The 24,904-nt window shown below is 44.6% G+C and overlaps 1 protein-coding gene across 1 annotated transcript; it reads right to left on the reverse strand.

Moving 5' to 3' along the window:
• Positions 1-1,854: 1,854 nt before the first annotated feature.
• On the reverse strand, positions 1,855-23,586 carry dtx4b (deltex 4, E3 ubiquitin ligase b). The gene is made up of 9 exons (XM_030787964.1): positions 23,542-23,586; positions 23,058-23,272; positions 14,174-15,251; positions 5,747-5,808; positions 5,266-5,427; positions 4,782-4,843; positions 3,929-4,249; positions 3,246-3,335; positions 1,855-2,753 (listed from the first exon to the last, which is right to left on the reverse strand). Coding segments are annotated over exons 1-9 (2,220 nt in total). The 5' UTR covers positions 23,544-23,586; the 3' UTR covers positions 1,855-2,525.
• Positions 23,587-24,904: the final 1,318 nt, after the last annotated feature.

Raw genomic sequence — 24,904 nt, forward strand, 5'->3', positions numbered from 1 at the left:
ATGTCTATATACATGTTTTTTTTTTTTATGATGATTTTTTGGGGGTAATCTTACACCTCTTTGCCATTCATCTTCTCTCCATGTAATCTAACCCCCCTCCCTTCATGTAATGCTCTTGTAACGAAGACGTGTTAAAAACGGTCATTTTCATTCATGTCTTAATCTTCACATTATGAGGACAATGGCTGACAATTGAGGTCTTGTCTGTTTGAATATGCAGAGAAAGGAGGAGTTGATTCTTTCACAGAGTACAAGACATTAGGCTACGTTACACACTCCAACAAGTCTACCTTTAATTCCTTTTCACAAAGAAAAGACATTGACGTACATACAGAGAAATTCTGTACACAAAGAGAGGAGGAAATAAAGTAAACACGAAATAAAGTAAACGGTACTCAAAAGGTGAAGCTTATGACAACTTACATGTATAATATTTATGTACAAAATTAGTTATGACTAATATAAAAATGGCAGTTGTACATAAAAAAAAACTAAAATCGGGAAAAGGGAATGAAGATAATATCCATAGAAAAAAAAAAGATATGAATCAGAATTAAAATATGTGCAGTTCATTAACATAACTGTACCTTATATTAAGTCGATATACATACACATCCATACATACACAGCTAGTACAAAGGCATGCATACGTTTGATGCATGGTCTCACACAGACGTACGTACACACTTGCACATACACACGCGTACATGTGCACGCTGGCACTATTTTGTCACATGGGGGATCGTTTTATAACGGGTCAACTATTGACCCAACGCTAAGACCGGACAAGAGACAGAGAACAGACGGAGGACGATGCAGAAAAGTGAGAGACAAACTCAGAACACGAGTGGCCTTTAGGAACTGGGATCTGGACAAGAACCTGCCTTCCAGTCGCATACGTAACAACGCCCCATCTCTTTCAAACTGAGACAGAGTGACTCTCAAGCAAAGGCTGAAATATAATCATTGAATTAGGAATCTTTTTGAAGCAGCTGGAAATCAGGTCCTTTTTTCTTTTGTTTTGGTTTTGTGTGTGTGTGTGTGTGTGTGTGTGTGACAGAGTGTTTTAAGTTCTCTGACGTCTGCTACGTAATCTATCGTTCCCTGTAACTTGTCCAATCGAAAGTCTTTTTATGTGCGTCTCTTTTTTTTTTTTTTTTTTGTCCTTTCTCTCAGATCATCATGGAGCTTCTGCCCCAGCATCTTTCATTCCAGGAAATCTCGTACTTATTTTTCCTCGTTATCGAAAAATCAGGTCAGGCTAACACCCATTCACATGAAAAAGACAAAAAAAAAAAAAAAAAAAATTCCACCTCTTATCTGAGCCTCTCAGAGTGAGATGAAGATGAGGGATTTGAACTAAGTACCAGTTTGAATGAAGCAGCTTCAACCACTGGGAGAAGCTGGACATCGTACAAAGAAAAGTGCAGAACCATTTTCAAAACACGGACCGTTTAGACAGACACATGTACCGGCATCCAGGAGTCACCAAAGGAAAACAACAAAAAAAAAAAAAAAACATAACTGAGCAAATAGAAAAAAAATTTTCTACACATGGAATGATATTACATGTTACTGGTAATTGTAATATGATCAAAGCACACGTGTTTTAATTCGTGATCCTCATTACCAGGACTGTCTCTGAGGAGTGGAATCGAGGAACCACATGGGAGTAAATGTTTACAGTTACTTTCATTCACATTTATTCAGTGGTTGTCTGTGGACAAGCATCTCGTCCATTCTGAAAAAACGCCGGAGGCTTTGGTCACAATTGTTTTTTCTCACTCTCTCTCTCTCACACACACGTGCGCACACACACACACACACACACACACACAAACACATGCGCACACACGAACATACACAAACACTCGAACACACGAACACACAGCTTCTGCTCCACCACCTAAGTCTAAGTTAATCAACTTCTAAGTCATGTTACCTTCTTTGTCCATCTTTCTCTCACTCTTTCCTCTCATTCCCTTCATTTCCCTGCACGAGTCCCCTCCCCCTCCCATTCTAATCTCGCTGTCTCCGCCCTTTCTGTCCCTTCCATCTTAAAACTTCCCAAACATCTTATCCTCTCACTCTAATGCTTTTCTTCTAGTTATCACAGCTGTGTTAGCTCATACGTGGCTAAAAACACCTCTAGGCTCTTTATTGTAGGTGAGGTACATATTGTGAGTAAAAGTAGCTACTGTCTGAGCATACCACTGTTTTTACGACGGTACACCGATCTTTTGTCTGCCTCAGCGAAGCCAGGTTCTTCAAAACTCTCCCTCTCTCTTTCTTTCATTCCTTTATGACGTCTAACTGATACAGTCCCACTCATGCTCTTAAATGCAAAAAACGAAAGGAAAAAAAAAAAAAAAGTTTTAGTGATTTAGTGAGCGACCAAAAGACAGATGTCTTTCCAAAACACAATTCCCCTGTTTCTGATCCTCAATACTACAAGCTGGTCCAGTCCATAACGTTTCGCTCTTTTTTTCTTTTGGCTCTTCCGCTTTTTTTTTTTCCTCTCCTCGCTACTGCTGCTGTCCGTCTTCCTCTGTGATGCCCTGGACTTTAAGCTCCTCCAACACGTTGTCAAGGTAACCGGGGTCCGGGTAACCGTGGCCGGTCAAGTTGGAGCCGAACTCCGTTTTGTGGTGGACCTCGTTCCAGATGACCGTGTCCGACTCGCCCGTGGTGCTGGACGTTCCCACTGAGAACACGAGCCTGCGGTCCCACGCCACCAACAACAGTCTCAACACCTGAGCAAAGGGTGACGGGGGAGGACGAGAGAGAGAGAGGGAGGCAGGGAGGGAGAGAAAGAGAAAAAACAGAGAGAGCATGAGTGAGTACGCTTTTGTCCACTGAATACTCTTCACTCCCACCGTTTCATTTCCCTCTCGAATTAAACACAGATTCTTCAAAACATCCTCCCATTTTCTGTGAAGCGTTCCTTAGAAGTCATTTCTAAGAACCACTTTCTCCTCTCACTGTTCAGCGCTGACCACAATCTGCCTCTAAGGGCTTCTGTGGTTAACATTAGATGTTTTGGATGTTAAGTCAGACAGACACACCCTGCTCCTTTTATGTGAATGAGCCCCTGAGTCATTCATAGGTGCCGACTTGCCGTCGATAAATTTGAAGGAAAGCATTAATGTAATCACACTGTCATGTTTTATGGCATGAGATTTTTTTTTGACAGGTAAATGCGAACAGGTGATCAGAGGAGGTATTAACAAACTCAGGCAAAGTACCTTGCGGCCTTTCTCGCTGTCGGGAAGGTAACAGTGACGTGGAAATCCTCTTGCAGTGAAGGGTTTCCCAGGGTTCGGGTGCTCTGGTCCCTTTAAGGGAAGGGAAGAAAAAGGATTTGATTAGTTCTATTCTACTACACACGCACAGTATATTAACACTGTACTTCTATACTCTGTTTCGGAGAGAAACGGACGGTGTTCAAGCACGTACATTTTAAGGAGTACGTCATCTGAATTTTATTCAATGCATCTCAAAACGGGTGGCGTCGAAGAAAAGTACAGAATTAAGTTGTACCATGCTCACTGTACATGCCCATAGAAACGAAAACTCCTCTTAGTACATCCAGGTGTCTGTTTTTTTTGTATACATGAATACAGAGTGCGAATAACACACTGACAATCGGGGGGGGGTCAACTTTTTCGCCAGGGCTATATAGCATAGGATACATAAATGTTTCGGACCCCCCCCCCCCCGAACTGTTGTTTTTTACCTCTCTTGGGGGGAGGTCCAAGTCTTAATTAGGGGGTCAGACCCCCATAACCCCCCCCCCCCCCCCCTCCATAATTCAAACCATGCATGCATAAGTATTCCCTGTGTGTCAGGTGTTATGTTGTATTTAGTGCAGAGTCTCAAATGCATGTTTAATCTGATTCCGTGTGTAGGTGAAGCGGACGGGTCTTACCTGTATCCCGGGGGGAATGTTGTAGATGATGCGGATGGTTTTGCAGTCGGGATGCCCGGGCAGCGAGTGCGGGATGACGTGGTACTCCATCTTCCCAGGCGGCTGGTTCCCAGTCTTCACGCCGTAGATGGTCTTACAGGTGGGGCACTGCAGACTCCCGTCTTTGTTCCCGTTATTGTACATGGCCACCAGGCACTGCAGGTGGTACTGGTGCCCACACTGTGCCAAGCGGCCCACGGACTCCGCCCGCGACACGCCCCCTACTCCCGGTCCCTTGTAACCGGAGGGTCCAGACAGGGCCTCCATACAGATAGTGCAGTCCTGAGAAGAGGCCAGAGAAATCATCTATATATGGTCTTATTACCAACTCACATAATGTCAGATACAGCAGTAGGTGAACTGACACATGGCTCCAGTCCAACACTTCAGTGCTACTGTCAAATCTTATGGGTTTTTATTACAGATAGATAGAACGTCATAGAAATATAGATACTGACATATTATATAGATATATAAACATATCATATATGTCTGAATCTCAGTAGTATGTGGAAACATGGGCCACCAATGCAGTGAAACAGTGAAGATGGGACAGAACTGAGTTAGATGTTGAGGTGTTGTTAACAGCCTCATTTCCTTATGGTACGATTAAGTAAATAACCAGTATCTGGACAGATCTTCACCGTTTCATGTTACTTAAACTGTTACATTCTTGGACTAGAGAGTTTTCCAACTATGCTGTAAATCCAACAATGAGGATTTGACTCAACAGGTTTTGTGAATGAAAAAAACAAAAAACAAAAAACAGAAGTATTTGCTGAATGTGGGCGTGGTTGACAGGGGGACGTCTTACCTCTTCAGGAGGGTTTCTGACCTTCTGCAAATACCTCTTCACCACATCCTCTGGCGTCTTACCTGTGGAAGGAAAAGGTTCATATGTGTGAATGCTACGTCTCTGTGCACACGTTTCATTTCATTCATAAACTCAGACTGTATTAAGAGTTGTATGTTTCTGACTTTTTTCTTTTTACCCCCATATAGGTGTTAATGCATGAGTATATCACATTAACAATGTAAAATATATCGTGAAGAAGGTGTGTGTGTGTGTGTGTGTGAGAGAGAGAGAGAGAGAAAGAGAGAGTTAGGGAGTGAGCAAGCATGCGCATGCGTGTGTGAGAGAGAAAGAGTGTGTGTGTATATGTGAGAGAGACAGAATGTGTGTGTGTGAAAGAGTGTCCCTGTGTGTGTGTGTGTCTATGTGTGTGTGTCTATGTGCGTGAGTGTGTATGTGTGTGTATGCGTGTCCATGAGAGACAGTGTGTGTGAGTGACACCCACTCTTGCGGGCCTGCTTCTTGGTGGTCTTGCGACAGCAGTGGCTGAGTCCAGGAATGGGTTTGATGTCGCTCTTGCTGACAGGGGGAGGGTGTAACACTAGTTTAGGGGGACGAGTCAGACACACGGGCAGTCCTGCAGCACTCATTAAAATGCCAGTGATTCCTGTGGGCAAATAAGAGAAAATCATTAGTAAACACACACACACACACGCATATGCACACACACACATGCACTCACATACTCACAGACACAGACACAGATAAAAAAATACTCTCACAGAGGACTCACTCATTACGAACAGATAGTTTTAGTAGCATTCGCATACATATAGGCACGTGAATAAAAAGATTTAAACCATACAGTAGCATGTGTCCATAGTTTACATGTTTGAAGTCCAGTAACAGTTGTAGCAGCCCCTCTGTGTGTACATATACATATGTGTGTGTGTGTGTGTGTGTGTGTGTGTAATTTTTGCTCTTACCTGCCAAAGCAGGGTGAACCGGACTGGAACCGTTGAGGTTCTTCACCGGTACCGTTGGTACTCTGAAAGACAAGAAACATGTAGGTTATACACCTGCTGTTTACACTATAAACAACTTCCTGAATAACAGGCCTGTTTACTACCGTCCATGCCAACGACTTAGAGCGCTATACTGGGAATATTAAGTCACTTGACACACTGCTCTGGATTTCACAAGCGCATATACACACACACACACACACACGCGCGCCCACACATACCTCTGCCAAACCACCTATGACACACCAGGTGTGCTCGGCCCCACACACACACACACACACACACACACACACACACACACACACACTCACACAAAGCCGTTGCATGACTCAGACAAGCAGGTGAGGTTCAGACACAGATAGATGTGGATCAACTGTTAATCCCTCCAGTTGGCTGTAGCGCCATTTCTTCAACATGACCATTCTCTCCAATGCCAAAGGCAAAACCCATCTGTCAGCATCCGGCTGACCGTAAGCCCAGTCTCCTGACCTGGTTCAATTAGCTCTAATTAAACCAAGGATTACTCTTTAAGTTCATCATTACGTCGTTTAGCAACAAAGTCAATCTACACCAGCTGAGACAGAACGACACGCAAAAGAAAATGGTTTGTAATTAATGAATTAAGAGGTGAGGACTTTTAAGAGCATAGAGAAAAACACCGTGCAATATTTCCGATCCCAATGAACAGATTTTCCAGCCATTGCGAGCTTAGACAATGGTGTATGTGTTTTGAAAACTGACATGTTTTCTCAAGCGGTACATTTGTCTATACATCAGTTTTTCTTTGACTTATGTTTTTACAGGACTTGCGTGTTTAAATTTAGGGCTACGGTAACAGTGTGGATGGGGGTGCAATTCAAACATATGGCATCATAATCACACTGCATCGCTAAAAAGAGACAATATCTCTGATGTCTATCAAAATGACTGTCGAACATTTGACAACCACACACCCCAGAACTTTTTAGTCACAACCAGATATGTATCCAGTCAGTTTTATGAATCAAACAAGAGAGAAGAAATCATTAACCTCATTAATAAAGATGTCACTCAGCTCCTAAACGGGTTTCTGCTTTATGAGTTCAAATGAACAAACACAGTACGCTAAGGCAAGACGTAGTCACACCCACACAAAAAGGACATCCTAAATTCATTTAGAGGCGATAACAGTGAATAATACTTAGTCAGCTAATGAAACCAAGCCTGTATTACTAAATACTTACTGAAATTGTCTAAGAACCGTCATGCTCCAAAAACGAAAATCTATGAATGAAAGAAAATTTTTTTCTTAAAAAAAAGGGAAGGGCGGATTTTTACGCTCCTCCTTTGATGAGAGACTTTGAAAAAAAGAAAAAAATGAAGTTGAGTCACTCGCGTTCTTCTCTCTATCTTCCACAAACGTTTTTTTTTTTCTTTTTTTTTTCCCCCCAGACCTGTTTTGTTTTTTTTTTCCCGTCTGTTATTCTTTCCCGTTATTTTCCTCTCCTCTCTTCAACGTGTCAGATCGTTTGAGTAATTTTCAGATTTTCCATGTTCTGTTGCTGCTGTGATATTTCTCTGTCACTCCAAAGCACAGTTCTCCAACGTGAATAGGTCTGCCACAGTGCATGAGTGTGTCTCTGTGTAAACTTGCTCTCTTATAGTCTTAATCCACTAGTTTCCATCTGGTGCCTGACATCACAACACACACACGCCGCACCTGTAGCAGATTACCTGCACGTCACAAGTTCACATGACTGTGACGCAAACACACACACACACACACACTGACACACAATGTGCAAACACAGTATACCCATGCTGAATATATACACAAGGAACACAAACATTCAGTCCTTCCTGAACAAACAAACACACTTCCATTCTCAAATGGTGAGGACCACAGATCTGACCCACATTTGTACTAATAGTATCCAGTGTAAAGTGCTTATACACTTATACATATTTTAACTACTACGTCCCTCTCCACAGAACAGCACAGTCTTACATTGTTTCTCCACAGGTCACGATGCCTTTCAGTGAGCACTTTGAAAGAACGGAGAGAGAGAGAGAGAGAGAGGGAAAGAAGAGAGAGAGAGATGTGCTGTTTTTACCTCTTGACAAAGGACTAATAGAGCGAAGGCAGGGGTTATAATGACAAACTCAAAATTAGGTTCCCATAAGGGCATGGGAATGGATATGTGTTGTCAAGAAAAAATAAAGACCCTCTTCAGTTTTCTGATGGGAAATTACTCTCACCACTGTGTCACCACATCACAAATCAGCACTGTGTTCCAGGTCAATCTGACCTTTCCTTCATAGCAGCACTATGTATAATAGCAGTACTTTTTTTGGAACAAGTAAGTAAAGATTTGTATGAGGTTGTGTGTGTGTGTGTGTGTGTGTGTCACGGCACTGATACAGAATCTAATATGCTTTCAACCATAATCTATGACGTACGATGCCCCTCGGTGCTATTCATAGAATTTTCCCAGAGAAGGACGTGCAGGTTGAGATGACAGATGGGTGAATGAGTGAATATGCACCATCGGCCCAGAGCCCGGCCTTCTGGATGTTTTGACTTAGCAGGCTTTAAATTGGAAAGGATAATCTTAGGGTTAAGGCTCAGGTGAGGTAAATGTGCTAATGTGTGTGTGAGGTGTGTGTGTCAGCAGATGTATTGGAAGTGTGGGGGGGGGGGGGGGGGGAATATATATATATACACATATATATACACAAACACACACACACACACACGCACATATATATATATATATATATATAATTTTTTTACTAGTCCCTCTTTCTCTCAGTCAGTTATGAATTGACATAAAACCACCCAGTGACTGACTGTACCTAAGCATGCCTTTGACATGAGTTTATATATAGGGTTTAAGGTCCTGTAAGCATCTGTTGGCTTTGACTGACTGCGGCGTTGGTTGTGTTGGCACAGAGGAGGCAGGACAGGAGGAGGAGAGGGATAAGGAAATGTAGGGGGAAGGGGAAGAAAGATTAATCGCTTTAATTAAAAGGCTGTGTTAATAGAGAGGCTCATGCATTGCTGTGCTTGCAGCCTGGGAGTTATGAGGTAAGAGAGACAGAGAGACCTCCCAGTGCTGCGCCTGTGATGATGTCTGCTAATCTGAACAGTATTAACACACTTCCCAACTGCCCGACTGGCATTAACACACACACACACACACCCATAGAGACCAAACACAAACACAAACACACACACAAACACAGAGAGACAGAGAGACCTCCAAGTGCTGCCCGTGTGATGATGTCTGCTAATCTGAACAGTATTAACACACTTCCCAACTGCCCGACTTAACACAGAGACCAAACACAAACACACCCATAGAGACCAAACACAAACACACACACACACAGAGAGGGGGAGAGAGAGAGAGAGAGAGAGAGAGAGAGAGGAGACCTGTAATCGGGAGAATCTCAACTTTGAAAAGACCAGTCAGGCCTCCAGTTGATGGAGCAGGACATGCGATAATAGAGTATCACATAGGGTAGAGTATGTGATAGAGTATAACATCTGAATGTGTGAACTTGTGAATGAGAGAAGACATGAAGGAGTGAAGGAGTACAAGAGAAACAGTAAACGAGTGAAGAACACCTGCTAGGAAAATCTCAATTTGATCTGACCTATACATGGCTCTGCTTAGGCTTAGGTTTGCTGAACCATATGTAGCAGAATAGGGATAATGTTCTCTCTCTCTCTCACACACACACACACACACACACACACAGAGGCACGCACACACGCACACACAGAGGCGCACACACACACACACACACAGAGGCATACACACAGGCACATACACACACACACACACACACACACACACACACACACACAGAGGCATACACAGAGGAACGCACACGCACACACACACACACACACACACACACACACACACACACACAGAGGCCCACACACACAGAGAGAGGGGCTTACACAGAGGCACGCAAACACAGAGGCACGCAAACACAGAGGCACGCAAACACACCGAGGTGCACACACACATACACACACACACACACAGGCACACACACACGCACACAGAGGCACACACATGGACATATTAAAACCAACAAAGACACGATAGAATAATTTTTGTTCTCTCTCTTCTCTTCATACTTCTCTAACTCTCAAAACACAGTGAGTCTCTGTCTCTGAAGACGGCCGAGTTCTCTCACATCTTACACAGTGTGTGATAATTACAGATAATTAAGTCATTATTTCTGCACTTAACAGTGAGGTGCCAAATGCATTTTCTCACTGTCTGACTAAACAAACACTTAACTGTTCTTAAAGTGTAAAACAGGCAAGACTTCAGACTGAGAATGAGTCAAAGTCCCTTGAAAATTGTACAGTGAGAATTTTTTAAAATAAACAAGGATTTTTTTTTTCTTTTTTATGTTGACTCAAAGCTCTAAACATGCATTTTTATCTTACCATTCAGCATCGCATGGTATACGCAACCGAAAAAGAAAACCCAGTAAAAAAAAAAATTACTTGTCACGCAAAGAAATTAAAAGCATTTTCATCATCTTAAGATAAAAAAAAAAAAATTTAAAACACATATTTTTTAAAATGTGGGAAGATATGTGATTGAACTTACATGTGAATGGATATAGGTGATTTAATCATGAAAACAAAGTTGTCTTGAGTTAGTCTTGCTGTTAAGAATTTGAAGAGAGGCCAGGGGGGTAGGGGGGTGGGGGGGGGGTGGGACTGGGGTATGTTTGGGTGTGGGGCAGGGGGGGTGTTGTTGACCTTTCTCGACCCACAGCCCCAACAGACACACCCTTCTCTTTTCTCTCCTCTTCACTCACACACTCACACCATCTTCACTCCTCCACTCTACAACTGTTCCTCTCTGTCTCCAGATGGCCGTCACTCTGAGAGGGACAGAGTAATTTACCGGCCAGAACAGAATGCTCCCACGTTCCAGCATTACACACACACACGCGCACGCACACACGCACACGCACTCGCACACACGCACACGCACGCATACATGCACACACACACATGCACACGCACGCATACATGCACACACACACACGCACACACACACACACACACACACGCGCGTGCACGTACACGCACGCACGCGCACGCGCACACACACGCACGCATACATGCACACACACACATGCACACGCACGCATACATGCACACACACACACACACACACACACACGCGCGTGCACGTACACACACACGCACACACGCACACGCACACGCACGCATACATGCACACACACACATGCACACGCACGCATACATGCACACACACACATGCACACGCGCACACACACGCACACGCATGTGCACGCGCACGCACACACACACACACACACGCACACACACGCACTCATATGCACAATTCATCACCACATAAATATGTATATGTGTGTGTGTGCCTGTGTGTGTGCCTCTGTGTGTCTATATACACACACACACACACACACACACAGACACACACACAGACACACACACAGACACACACAAAGACACACACACAGACACAGACAGACTCTGGCAGCATTTGGCATTTTAAAACAGAATTTTTCTTACAGCGTTTCACAGACGTGACAGAAATGTGACCATAATCTCCTGTGAACATGCTATTTGAGTAAAACTACAGCGTCGTTTAGCTACTGCTAGCACCCTCTAATGGTGACTTGAGGCAATTCACTCCAACTTGTTGAAACTGATGTAGTATAGTTGACATATTATGCATTTGTTCTCAGTTAAATTTTAAATAACTGATAAGTTATTATTTAACTGTTGTTGGACCCGGCTGAAATTCAATTCAATTTCAATCTCATCTTTTGTCCACATTCTCTGTTTCTTTTCTATCCCTCCATTTTTTTCTAATCCTGTCTTTTACCCAACCATCACCAAACTGTCTTTTTTCACATTCCACCCATTTAAAGAGAGAGAGAGAGAGAGAGACAGACAGAGAGAGAGAGAGAGAGAGAGAGAGAGCGCATGGTCTGTCCCTCTGCCTACTTTGAATGGTCAATATTTACTTTCCCTGCATGTGTACCTCTCTGGTTATGAGACACTTTTAAGCCGCTCAAAGTGTGTGTGTGGTGTGTGTGTGTGTGTGTGGTGAGCGTGTACGTGTGTGTGGGAGTTAGCATGCAGTTGCATTGGGGGTTGGGGGAACTGACTAACTGAAACTCGATAACTAAAAATATCAAGAATTATCCTCCCTCTCCACTTATCCTTTCTTCTTTTTCTCTCGTATTGCTCAATCGCTCTGTCTTCTCCCAATCCCTCTCTCTGGAGGTATACCGTACGTGCAATTCTTTCAGTGCGGCAACCTGTAAGGCCGACACCTGATAACTAATTATTTGAAGCCTGCTGTTTCTCTCTTTCTCTCCTCTATTTCCTGGCCCTGCTGGACTTTATCCTCTCCACTCTTTCTCTCTATCCACATCTCGTTTTTCTCCTCTCTCTCTCTCTCTCTCTCTGTCTGCCCTCCTGTCCTGATTTCTGGCCTTTAACGTGATCAATCTTTGCCAATGAGTCTGCCAGCCGCCGAGTTGTTCTTTTGTTTTCCTCAAACAACCCCCTTCTTCCCCTCTCCCCGTGTGACAGCGTCTGCGTCTGGCAGGCTGCAATGAACGGCCCCCACCAAGTCTTCATCTACCCAGACCGCCCCCCCCCCCCCACTCTCCCGCCCCGTCACACCAAAAAAAAAAAAAAAAAACCTCTCTTTGACAAATGCCTCAAGACAGACTTAGGCAGATCTCTACAATAATGACTGTGCCCTCCTCTTTTGTCTCTGCTTGACCCTCCACCCCCAATCTCTTCACCCCCCCCGGCCCCTCCCTTGCACAGTCTAAAAGGCCAAGCGCTGCAATGAAGCAGCATTGTGTCCCCAATGCTGACTAGGCCTTGCTTTGCCAACAAAGGTTACCGTGGAAACCCTGAGCCAACACACAATAGGTGCAGAGGGTCTTCTTCAACACTGGGGAGAGAAGAAACCCTGGGAAGAGTGGAGTGACAGTGGAGAGGGGAGGGAGGGAGACAGAGAGAGAGAGAGAGACACAGAGAGACAGACAGAGAGAGAGAGACAGAGGGAGAGAGAGAGAGAGCGAGACAGACAGACAGAGAGAGAGAGAGAGCGAGAGAGGGAGAGGGGGGGAGGGAAAGAGAGGGAGTTGCTGACCCTTACTGACCCACTCTTTCCCATATTTCACTGTCGCTCTTTTCATTTTTTTTTTTTTTTTCGCTCTCTCCATCCTCATCCTCAATTCTGTGAGTGCTCTGTCCCCAGATGGTCATCAAGCAGACTTGGATGATTTAGCAGTGTGAGAAACACACTCACACACACACAGATACACCCACACACAGATACACACCCACACACTCCCCCACTCCCACACAGATATAAACACACACACACACACATCGCATAGTTACGCAATCAAAAAGAAATAAAAATTCCTTATGGTAACACACATACATTTACAAGTTCCACATAGACACGGTCCAACTCACACAACATTAAAACATACACGGAATGCTCCCATATACACATGAGTACATACAAACACAGACACATGCACAGACATGTTTTGAGTCTCAGATCTATCCAAAACACATTCCTGTGAGCTCACACACACACACACGCACACACACACAGACACAAACACTCACACACACATGCATGCATACACAAGAGAAACTATCCCATTAGACATCAAAACCCTAACCTCATCAGAAAGTCACTTAGTATTCAACAGACTATGACGGTCTACAAACATCTTCCCAACATCATGTGGACCTACAGAAAAGCGACGTGAACATCTCCATCCCTTCAGCCCTAAGCAGTAACACATGAGCCAGCACCCTATCCAAGGTGAACAGTATGGACCCAGACAACCACACACACACACACAAAAAAAGTATACAAACAGCAGTGGTAGAAACAGATGCCCAGACCTTGAACTTATGTGACCGATGCAATGGACTTTGACTTTTTGGCCACATTTCAAAAAAGGCACTTTGATCTATACGTCTATCCGCATCTAGCTAAAAATGCCTGCATTTCATCGTTTTCTCTGACACATTTTTTTTTTTTTTAAATAAAAGAAGTGCAACTGGTTCTAATTTTTGTTTTGTGTCTACACCCCTCTAGCAATTGAAGAACGAGAGCGCATGCTAAAAATGTTTAAGGAATGACACACTTTCACAATCAACATGCCAAAATTATTATGATCCCCCGAGAGAAAACACACTGGCCCTCTGTATATAATTTCCTCGAGTGGATGTAATTAAAACCAGGCTAAAATGGTGATATCATCTCCACATAAAAGGGAGATTGGTCCTCTGAGCACTAGGGGCAGCAGAGAGCGCAGATTTCTCACCCGGAGGCGATGAGCGCGCGTGACTGCGCCATGGCGATGCGCTGGAGAGCCGGACGACTGAGCCCAGCAAGGCTGGACCGCGGAGGGAGGGGTGCGGCGCAGGCCGCCGAGCGCTGGGCGGGGACCCCGGTCGAGGGGGACGGCGCGACCGAAGACGACGTGGTGCTGGTCGCCGTGGTGATGAGCGTGGCAGTTGGCACCGAGGGCGCCGGCGTGGCGGAGGAGGAGGAGCTTGGCGTGGGCGGAGGCTGCTGATTGGATGCCTGTGGCGGGGGAGGCGGAGGGAGAGGCGGAGGAGGTGGGCGATTGGTGGAAAGAGAAAGGCTGGCGGTGCCTGACGTGAGCAGGGAGAGCGACTGGGCGAAGGAAGCAGAGTTTTTGCGAGGCGAGAGCGAACGAGATAGAGAGAGGCCGTGAGGCAGGGTGTGGGAATAGTTCGATACGGACTGGGCCGTGGAAGAGGAGCCGGGCTGACCCCCCGAGTTGGATTTGGGGCTCTGCGGTTTTGGAGTCAGCGGTTTACGGCCGAGCGTGTGCGACGCCATGGTGTTAGCCTTCACGCTCATGACCAACATGCACTGCTGGCAGGCGCAAGGCTGCCCGAGCGGGGCGAGAGACGACATCGAGAGAGTCCCGCTGGGGTAAACCGCGCTCCCGTTCCCGCTTGAGCTCGAACCCGACACCCCGACGCCCAGGAGGGCGCCCGTCGACCCCGCGCTCGAACCGACCCCGCTCGCAGCTCCTCCGGACCCCGCCCCAGAGTTCCACCCCTGAGTAGATTTAGGCAGAGGCCCCGAAACCAGGGGGTAGGCCATGTCCGACCGCCTCTGGATACGCCTGCGTCGCTGCGTCTGCCGGTTGATCTGGGTCATGCTCTGGAAGTCCACCAGGTAGCAAAAGCCCAGCGGCGCCAGGTCCAGCCAGGGCTGCTGCCGGTCGTAGGCGGCCTGGAGGGCGATGCCCACCTCCATGTCGTACGCCGTCCATGAACCGGTGTCGTTCTCCCACTCCCACAGCCAGCCCTGCCCTGGAGCCGAGCCGGGGTCGTAGAAGCTCCGCCGCACCGGCCTCAAGGTACCTGAAGGGGGCGACAAGCAGAGGCAGAGTAAGAGGACGGTAGGGATGCCCAGCAGTGAACATTACAGAACACACACGGCCTCATTCATTATCCACTATCAGGGATCCGTAAGATTCCAATGCCCCCTTTACGCTTCACCCCCAAACCCCAACTGATACACATCTTCAATTTCAGCAGCACCTGAAAACTGATTTAAGCAGCTAACTAATCAGTGGGGGCTCTGGATGAGCTGGACCAGAGGCAGCAGAGCTGAAACGGCTGAGAGAGAGAACGAGAGCTTAAAGTGAGAACTTTGTCATATACGCAACAGGATGATGAGATTAAGCCTCTTCATCAAGAGTGATGTGTCAAAAGCAACACAGAAGGCTTCAGAGAAAATACAACAGCAAACAGATGAGACACACGGGCTAAGACATTGCATCACACTGATATTACACGGTTTACAAAGTTACAAAAAAAAAAAAAACCTCAGTGCTGTTCTATATTGTTCCAGCAACTTCCAGCCCTTATTTGGGTCTTAGTGAATGCAGATTGAACTTTTACTATGAACACGAGGGATTTATACCCCATTCACTTTCACAGAAATGAATATCTTCACTTTCCCCGTGAGAGTCGAGTTGGGTTGGCATAACACCAGCTCTCTGAAGAGGTGGGTCAAGAACCGTCCAATCACATCGGGGCTGGTAACCAGGGGCAACGTGTGCCACGGCCATTCAGCCAATGCCAAGTAAGCAAGGCAAAGAGATGCATTCAGGGATTCCTGGCAATAGCGAGCGCCGGACACAAAAACATCAAATAAGTCCTTGGGTACACGGGGTCAACATTTGTTTAGTGCTGACACCAAAGTGTAATCTGAGTGACAGCCAATAAGCAACACCTCTGCAACCTTTAGCTCTGAGAGAAACAGGGGAGGGGGGGGGAAGACCCCTTCTGATTTTCACAAGCAAAACCTACAGCTAACTCAAACTGACTGCTTGCACACAACGACAAACATGATTTACGTCCAAACCCTGGAAGGAATTATATCCTGCTGGAGTATCTGTCCCTAAGCCGCGATCTTCTAATTTTTCTTTTTAAAGGGTCCCACAATAGCACTAGGAGGGAGAAACATTACCACCAAATACAGTCATCGACGACAAAAAAAAAAAAAAAAAAAAAATCGTCGTCCCGCAAAACAAAGCAGTCTTTGATACATTCGCCTTGATAATTGCTAAAAAAAAATCCCCAGGGGGTCGTCTCTGCGTATAAAAGCCAAATAAAGGCGTGGACACACTTTGATCATCATCACCGTGTCACGGACTCAGCTTATCACTCTCCAGTCTGTGTTTGTAATCACCGTGCTTTTGTGCCCTGGCTCGCTCTCCTGGGTGCACCGGAGAACAACCCTGTTTTCTTTCATTTACAGAACAATGGAAGACATTAATAAAAACGAGCTCTCTTGTTCCATCTCCTACCCCTCTGAGGTCTGAGACACAGGGGAGAGGGCAGGGCAGGGCAGAGAGAAGGTCAGCAAAACCACAGGTGAAGGGGTGTGTGTCATGAATAGCAGGTAACTGTGAGGGTAAACAAACCTTTAAGGCCTGCAGGGGTGGGGTGGGAGGGTTCATTTGGACAAAGTAAAACACGCTCCTCTGAGACATTTCTCTCACCCAATACACAAGAACCTTCCCTAAGGACGACTTCTTTTTTTTTTTTTTTTACCTTAATGTATAACTGTTTTATGCATAAAAGTTCACACTAGTTCCAACATTTGAAGTCTGACACACTTTTTACGGTTACACAATACACACCTTTTTGCAAAACGATTATAATGACTGTGTGTTTTATAAATTTAACAATAGACAGGGCTTTCCCGTCATAATTTATACTCTATGGAACGAATTATCGCATTAAACTGAACAACGCTTCTGCCGGCATAGACGACGCGTCATAGAAAAAGGTAGAGAAGTACTACATAACACTAAAACTGGTTTCGCTGCTTTGAATGTCGTTCGTGAGGAGACTTATCTAAATCCCATACTGGGTGAGGTCACAGCCATGCACCATAATGACTTCATTAAGGCCAGCGGAGGGATTAAAAAAAAGGGTTGAGCGTCTTGGCTTGACCTGTCCATCAACCTGCACCAAAACAATCATTCAATTTTTTTTTTTTCTCAGCGCGTTAGAAATCAGAGATAGGACTCTAAATACAGTCAATTAAAGTCATGAGACAGTTTCATGTGAACTGCAGTCATGTGTTCAGGCTTACCACATAGGAGGTTTCTACGGGAAATTACGAATCAACGGTGCTGTTTATTTTGTCAAGGTCTGTTTTTCAGTTACTGCCTCACCCTGTTTAATCAGTTAAAAATGGGAAGGGGGGGAGGGGGGGAGGGGGGGGGACTTGGCTGTGATTGCTTTTTTTTGGAGAAGTAAGAAAAAGGAGGAAGATTATCACACTTTCAAATAAGAGGGGGAAAAATGTGTCACAATGCATCAATGCCTGCGCTTAAACCTTAACCAAGAGAACAGGAACAATTCCACTGTTTTTGTTTTTTTTTCATTCATAAAAGAGAAAGAGTCAGTGAGTTTTTTGCCACAATTTTTACGCAGTCACTTGCTGCTGACGTCCAAACGCTTGCATGATTATGAACCAGCAACTAACACCCTGACGAAACACTCACAGAATATTCCGGACTGTCAAAAGGCAAACAAAACAAAACTCTGTGGTTGAAATTGTGAACCTCAGAGCTGTAACGTGCGCTAACGTCTGCTGCCTTTCTGAAAAGAAAAAAAAAAAAAAAAGCCGCCGCATCGATTATCATCACAAATCTGTTAGCATGACTGAGATTTCTCTGTCTGCGCTGCGGCCCGATCAACAGATGGCCCTGTTCACTTTTATACAGCAATCATTAAAATCTCAGCTATGTTGCACGTGAGAGGTGAAAGTTCATCCGTGTCAGCGTTTTTTTTTTTAGGGTGTGTGTGTGTGTGTGTGTGTGTTGGTGAGAAAGGGGCAGTGTCTCAGTAGATCTTATAGAATGACATTAAGTTCAGGATCCCAGGACCCTTGAGTTGACACAAAGCCTTCCAGCAGGTGTACAGAGACTATCCATCTGTTCCTTTGTTAACTCTTCTCTGGTCCCTTTACATGGAACTCTCCCGCTCTCTCTCTCTCTCTCTCTCTTCACACTTCTCTCCTTTGCCCCCCCCCCCCCCGGCCCTTTTCCCCCCCAGCTCGCACATAAACACACACCCACGCACGTGAGAGCACAACACAGGCATTAAGGGGTTAAACTACAATTTCCTCTCCGATGCAAATGCTGCGGGTTTCTTTGTTTTTTTTTGCTTTTTTTCACTAGAAACTATGATTCACTACCCGTGCAATGATAATCTGTTACATGGAATACTTTACTCAGCCTTTTGGGAAAAATCATTCTTCAGTCATACAGTGATTGCTTTCCCACCTTAAATTCTGTCATTATAAATTATTATTCATTCATATTATTATTATTATTATTCTTATTATTATTACTTTTTTTGTGTTTGAAAAATAAGAACTACGTATGGCCTGAGGAAGAATTAGTCACTTACTGTAACTGCAACTATGTACATATAAATCAAACACTGAAACAATGACAATTGTCTAATGTACTTTGAGGTCTCTCTTTGTATTCTAGCCATCGCATGCTTGGTGCTGGTTACCTAAAGAACTTCTTCTTCTCCAACTGTGGTTTCTCCGAAACTAAACCACAGTAACACAAACTGTGGGAACATCTTGAGACTATGGGTGAGAGATATACTTGGGCATTTCATTTGAATGCATTAAGGTTAACGAAAGCGTCACGTTTCAGTTACACAAGTACAAAAGAGTGTTAAAAAGTTGTAACCATAAGCCCGAAAACCAACAACGGGACACAGCTCTGTGGATTACTAAACTATGGTAATGGAAAAACAGTATTAATGGACTCGATAAAAAAAAAAAAAAATGGTTTGATTCTATTGAAACCAAGTTAATAATTCTTCAGGGACAAGGCTGACTGGGCCTACTGTATCTCCTAAATTTAAAAAAGACCTTCAGTTAATGATCTGAAAATAAAGAAAATGTTCTGCCTGTATTTCTCTCTCCCTCTCTCTCATGTAGATTTTCCTCTAACCACAGACACCTCCTTCTCATACTCAGTTTCTCTAACCTGCCGTTAAAATTCACTTTATCTCTTCTCCAAATCAAGCTTTCGCAAGTTCCCTTTCTTTCTCTGAGTATGAAGCATGCGGGAGGGGGTAGTGGAATACGCAAAAAAAATTCCAGGGGGGGGGGGGGGGGGTGGTGTCTGTCACACCCCCCAAACACATGAAAAAAACACACACACACACACACACACTCTTCAACCTTCCACTATGCTGTAGACCTCCTTCACTGCCCCTCCTGTCTCCGTATAGACATATCTTAAATTGTTTTTGGAGGTCAGTCTTGTCTTAAGTCAGACTGAAAGAATGAACACAACACAGAGGGAGGTTCCACTGAAACAGGGGGCAGATTAGGAAAAAAAACGCAAGGGTTTAGAATTCGTTTACGACGCAATAACGTCTAATGATCTTTGAACAAAACGAAATCTGGATTAACTGTACAGAATCTCAATAGAATGGTCATGAGCGGTGATTAAAGGGTGAGATTCTTTGCATCTGAAGGAGATTTGAAAAGAGAAAACCAAGGTAGCCATGATCTAAATTTTTCTGTGTTAAAAGTGTAAAAGAAAGAGAGGGAGAGGGAAAGACAGAAAAGAAAAACGGAAAATAAGAAAATTCAACACAGTCAGCTTAGCCCCTACAAATTCTCTCTCTCTCTCTCCCTCTCTCTCTCTTTTTAAAACTAATCACATGAGAGTCATTGGACAGAGAAAAACACAAACCAGCCCTGTGCCTATGTGTGTGTGTGTATGTGCGTATGTATGCTTGTGCGTGTGTATGTACGCCTGTGTGTGTGTGTGTTTCTGTGCCTCTAATCTCTGGGAAACACTAACTGAGTGACAGCACCCAAGGGGCTACGTGCTGCTGAAACTCTACACAGCCTGTTGCACAATCTGAGAGGGAAACGGTTTTTTTTTTCTCTCTTTTTTTCTCTCCACCCCCCTCCCCCTCCCCAACTCCTTCACCTCCACCTCTCCCCCTCTTCCTTTCCTCTGCTTGCTTGCTTTCTTTCACCATCCCCCTCCTCTCAATTTCTCTTTGCCTCTCTCTCTCTCTCTGGTCTTCTTCGTAGACCACACTTCCCCCCTCTTGCTTTGTTCTGCATTCTTTAACTTGGATGTGGCCTTGCCTACCCCTCCAGTTTACTTGGAAGAGCCCCTTTCGTGGAAACAGAGTCACTCTGGGACGTGTCTGTGAATGTGTTTATGTATGTGTTTGTGTGTGTACGTATGTATTTCTGTGTGAGTGTGTGTGTGTGTGTGTGTGTGTGTATGCATGTATTTCTGTGTGAGTGTGTGTGTGTGTATGTATGTATTTCTGTGTGTCTGTGTGTGTGTGTGTGTGTGTGTGTGCCTCCAACCCAAGCAGTGACTTCTGCTCTCCAACCCCAATTCTCTGACTATTTGGGGATGTGTTTTACTCATAAAGGAAACTGCAGCTGGTTCCCTTTAACCCTGTAGTCTGTCAAAGTGTGTGTATGTGTGTGTGCACAGGCATGTGTGTGCGTGTGTGTGTGCGTGTGTGTGTGTGTGTGTGTGAGCGCCTCATGAACACTACATCTCAAACCAATGCCGCAGTTCTCTCTTAGTTAGAACTGCTGTTATTCTGTGGTTTGGCACGTCAACAGTCATGTGCATGCGACATTCTTCTTGGGTTTGTTAGCTATTATGCTGCCCTACATAAGGAACATAATCCCCTCAGATCGGAGAACGTATATCGCCATTCTCTGCATCTGAGTGCGTGTGTGAAAGCTCAGAAAATCCTCAAACGATATTATCACGTCTGTCTGAATCTATTTCGCTTGATCTTTCAAATCATTCCAAGTCTGCCTGTGTCACTCAACGATGCCATTCAATGTCAAATGAAAGAGCAAGGACACAGTAAACTCATAAAACATTTGTCTTGTTTTGCATAATGAGTCCAATCAACACACTAAACAAACAAACAAACAAACAAAAAAAATCATCCACCACAGTTTTAGCAGCGTTACAATTCTGTCTTTCAAACATGATAATGTTCTGCACTCACAGCACCTAACAACCGCTGTTATGGAGCCGTTGTCAACGACAGGCCAGTTCATTCACTGAACCTAAAAGAGTATCCAGAAAGTCCCACGTCTGCTGCAGAGCAGTGTGTTTCATATTAAGCTACATTAGGCTTAACGTGAATGCACTTAGACAGCAACTCAATGCCAGCTAAACGCAGATGACACCCACCCACCCACTGGAAGAGTATTCTCATCCTTTGCTCGTCTCAAAATGCCACTTGTTTCACGAGTTGTTGCTTTTTTTGGGGGGGGGGGGGGGACTACTGCTCCTTTCCTGTTAGTTCTACTATCATCTTGTTTGTAGAGACATTATAAATTGTGCTACTGTATATAAAAAAAAAAAAAAAAAAAAAAAAACAGTACTCAACCACAGAGACAGGCAGATAATATACAGTTCATTGTGAATAATTACTTGAAAGTATATCTGAATAAAATGCATGACTGCTTGAAGGGATAAATAGAGTCAGCTCGGAACAAAAGCATATTTAAATTTAAGCGACCCCAATTTTGGGGGGGGGGGGGGGTGTTAATAGCCGTGGTGTGAACATTCATCACGGAAACGTAAAGGCACGTGAGAACCTTTTCGTTTTATTTTCCGACATGAACTTTCTTCCTCTTTTGTCTTAGTTCAACTACTCCTCCGATCGTATAATTAAGTATAACTCTGCGTCCGTCATCACTCTGGTCTCTGGCCGTGTTCTCTACACCACGAAATCATCTCCCACACTCTTTCTCCACAAAGGGAAAACCTCACATCTGTTTCTACAGCTGAACAATGCAGGAAGGGCCCCCCCCCCCCCCCGAAAAAGGGTCCCCACTCTTTCTCGCCCACTCCCTCTCCAACTTCATCTTTCCCTCTTTTGCCCTGAGGGCGGGACCCCGAAATCTGCCCTCGAGACGGGACCTCCAAAACAGCTCACGACCAGACGGCGGCTCAGTGGATGGTGGAGCGCGGCTGCCAAAAGGATTCTTTGGTCATTAGGACTTGAAATATATCACATTCCATCTTTTTTTTCTTTCTTTTTTCGTTTTTTTGCCCCCTCCCTCCGCTCATCCAAAACCACCCTCTCTATTCTGATGGATTCCCATCCAAAACAACAGCTGCATTTGTGATATTGGGCTGTAATGCTAAAAGAATGTCACTGAACATGAAGCTGAACTACCAGCTGCTTCACAGTGTCACACTCCCCTGCCTTTTCAGGAACAAATCAGGAGTGACGCTCCAGCTCCCCAACTTCCCACCGCTCTTGAATTATTACGAGACATTTTAAAAAGGTGTAGCTAATATTCGTTTCAACAGGGAATCAAATTGTCATTGAGAAAACACCAGCATAGTATGCTATGAAATGGCACAACTATTCCCACCCAAAAAAAACAAACAAAAAAACTATGCATATTTTGCCTCTGAAACGCTGATAGATGACAAAGGTGAAAATATAATCAGCATTCAAGAAAAGACTGGTCTGGCGTGTTGCACTGAGCTGTCAAATCTTGTCCACCACCACTAACTGTCTGCTAACCAGCAGGAGTTCAGCTGTTGTGTGTGTCCAAACATGCATTTATCAGTTTATGCATGTATGTAGCCATCTTACCTGTGTCCTGTCTAAACTGATGCATTGAATGCAGATCAATGATGTAGGGCGAGAGGCGGTTGTCGACTTGGCCTAGCACGACGCTGCCGCCCCGAGGATCGCTTCGTATCACTGCCTCGATATGGTGAGACACAGCCGGGCTGTAGGGCCGCCAGCGACCGTGCTCGTTCAGCCATTCCCACACGACCACGGCGGAGGCCAGTAACATCGTATCCCTGGGAAACACAAACGAGTCGATAATTTACATGGCTAATACTACTCGAAGAAAGCGGTGCTGTTCGGTTCGAGACCCTGAACCACACAGACGCAGACAGCTTTGCAAACAAAGTATCGAGTAAGGTATCTTAACATTTAGACGAATCTCGGCAGCTGTGGAAAAAAAATCTGTTAGTCATGTATCGTGCAAAATATGCATACAGGTACTCTGACCGTATCGGCCTGCTTATTCAACAAACGCCAAATATATATGATTTTAACTACTCACATTTAGGCAGCCTATTGCAAGCTAAGGCAACAAAGTGCAGCATCAGGGTAGATATCTCCGTCCCACTTTCATCGTTGCGCTCAGGGGAAGAAGTCAGTAACTTCACTCCCCTGTCACTATCCGATTCAAATAATCAACGAGCAGACCACCAGATCTACACCGACTGACAAATATCCGAGGCAATGCAAAAGTGATTCCAGATTTCCTCTAGTAAGATCATTTAAACAGCGATATGTCGGGACCTCTGCCTCTGAAGCTACAGCTGCTGCTCTAAAAGTAGTCTGTACTAGTAGTAGTGAGAAGAAACTCTGCTCTTGCGAAGTGCAAATCGTTGGGGTGTAGCCGGTGAGTTTTAATGACACCCAACCCCTCGAGCACTAAAACAAATAAGCTACTCATAGCAATCTAAATCGCAAAAAAACACCCTACCAAACAGGTTCAACTAGTCACAGAACACTTTCAGACGCCCAACATCTGACATGAAGCTTGGTAGGTATAAATATTTGTAATTTTAGTTTCTCACATAAAAGTGTTCAGTTTACTTATCCTGTGGTGCCTACAGGAACTAAACAGCTACGTTATTGGGAGATTCTCAAACCGTGAATTGTATCGGCAAATCCGTACGTTTTGAGCGGCTCACTGCCTCAACAACTTCTCGTTTTCTGCTGACAGACCCAAATCTAAAGAACGGGTTGGTTGGGGGGAGGGAGGGGGGCAAACAAGCAAAAAAACCAACCCCCCCCAAAAAACAAAAAAACAAAAACATTACCGACGCATATTTTTTCCTAACAACACGAACATAGTAGTTTCCTGTGCCGTTGTCAGAAACGTGACGCCGTGTCTGTGTATGAAATGATTATGAACTAACTAGGCTAACTATTAACTAACTATTCCACTGACATTACGCCGCCGGTGAAAACTTGTTCATGTTTGCGAGTTTCACCGAGGAACCACTTGTTTGGATCATTCAAAGTGATAATTATTTAGAGAATATTGTTATTTGCTTGGCGAAATTACGGCACACAAAGAAATGCATTTTCCCCTTGGAGCTCGGTAAGAGCCTGTTGATAACTCGCGGGACGATTAAAAAAAAAAACAAACAAACAACAGCAGAAAAACAGAAAACAAGAGCATCCACCTGTTTGGGAATACTCGGTTAAAAGAAAATCCGCATTTTCAATCTTATACAGGTCTGACTTACTTATGAGTTGCTTTAATATCGACAGCCTCCAGCAATTAATGTAGGGTGGTCCGATCGCAACCAAAGCCGTTGCATCTATTCTTCTTCTGTTACTGTTAGTTCTTGTAGCTCCATTTAAATTTTAAACCCACTTCCTTGCATAATACCGCTCGTGGTCGAGGA

This window comes from Chanos chanos, chromosome 11 (genome assembly GCF_902362185.1).
Source record: "Chanos chanos chromosome 11, fChaCha1.1, whole genome shotgun sequence".
Classification (NCBI taxonomy): domain Eukaryota; kingdom Metazoa; phylum Chordata; class Actinopteri; order Gonorynchiformes; family Chanidae; genus Chanos; species Chanos chanos.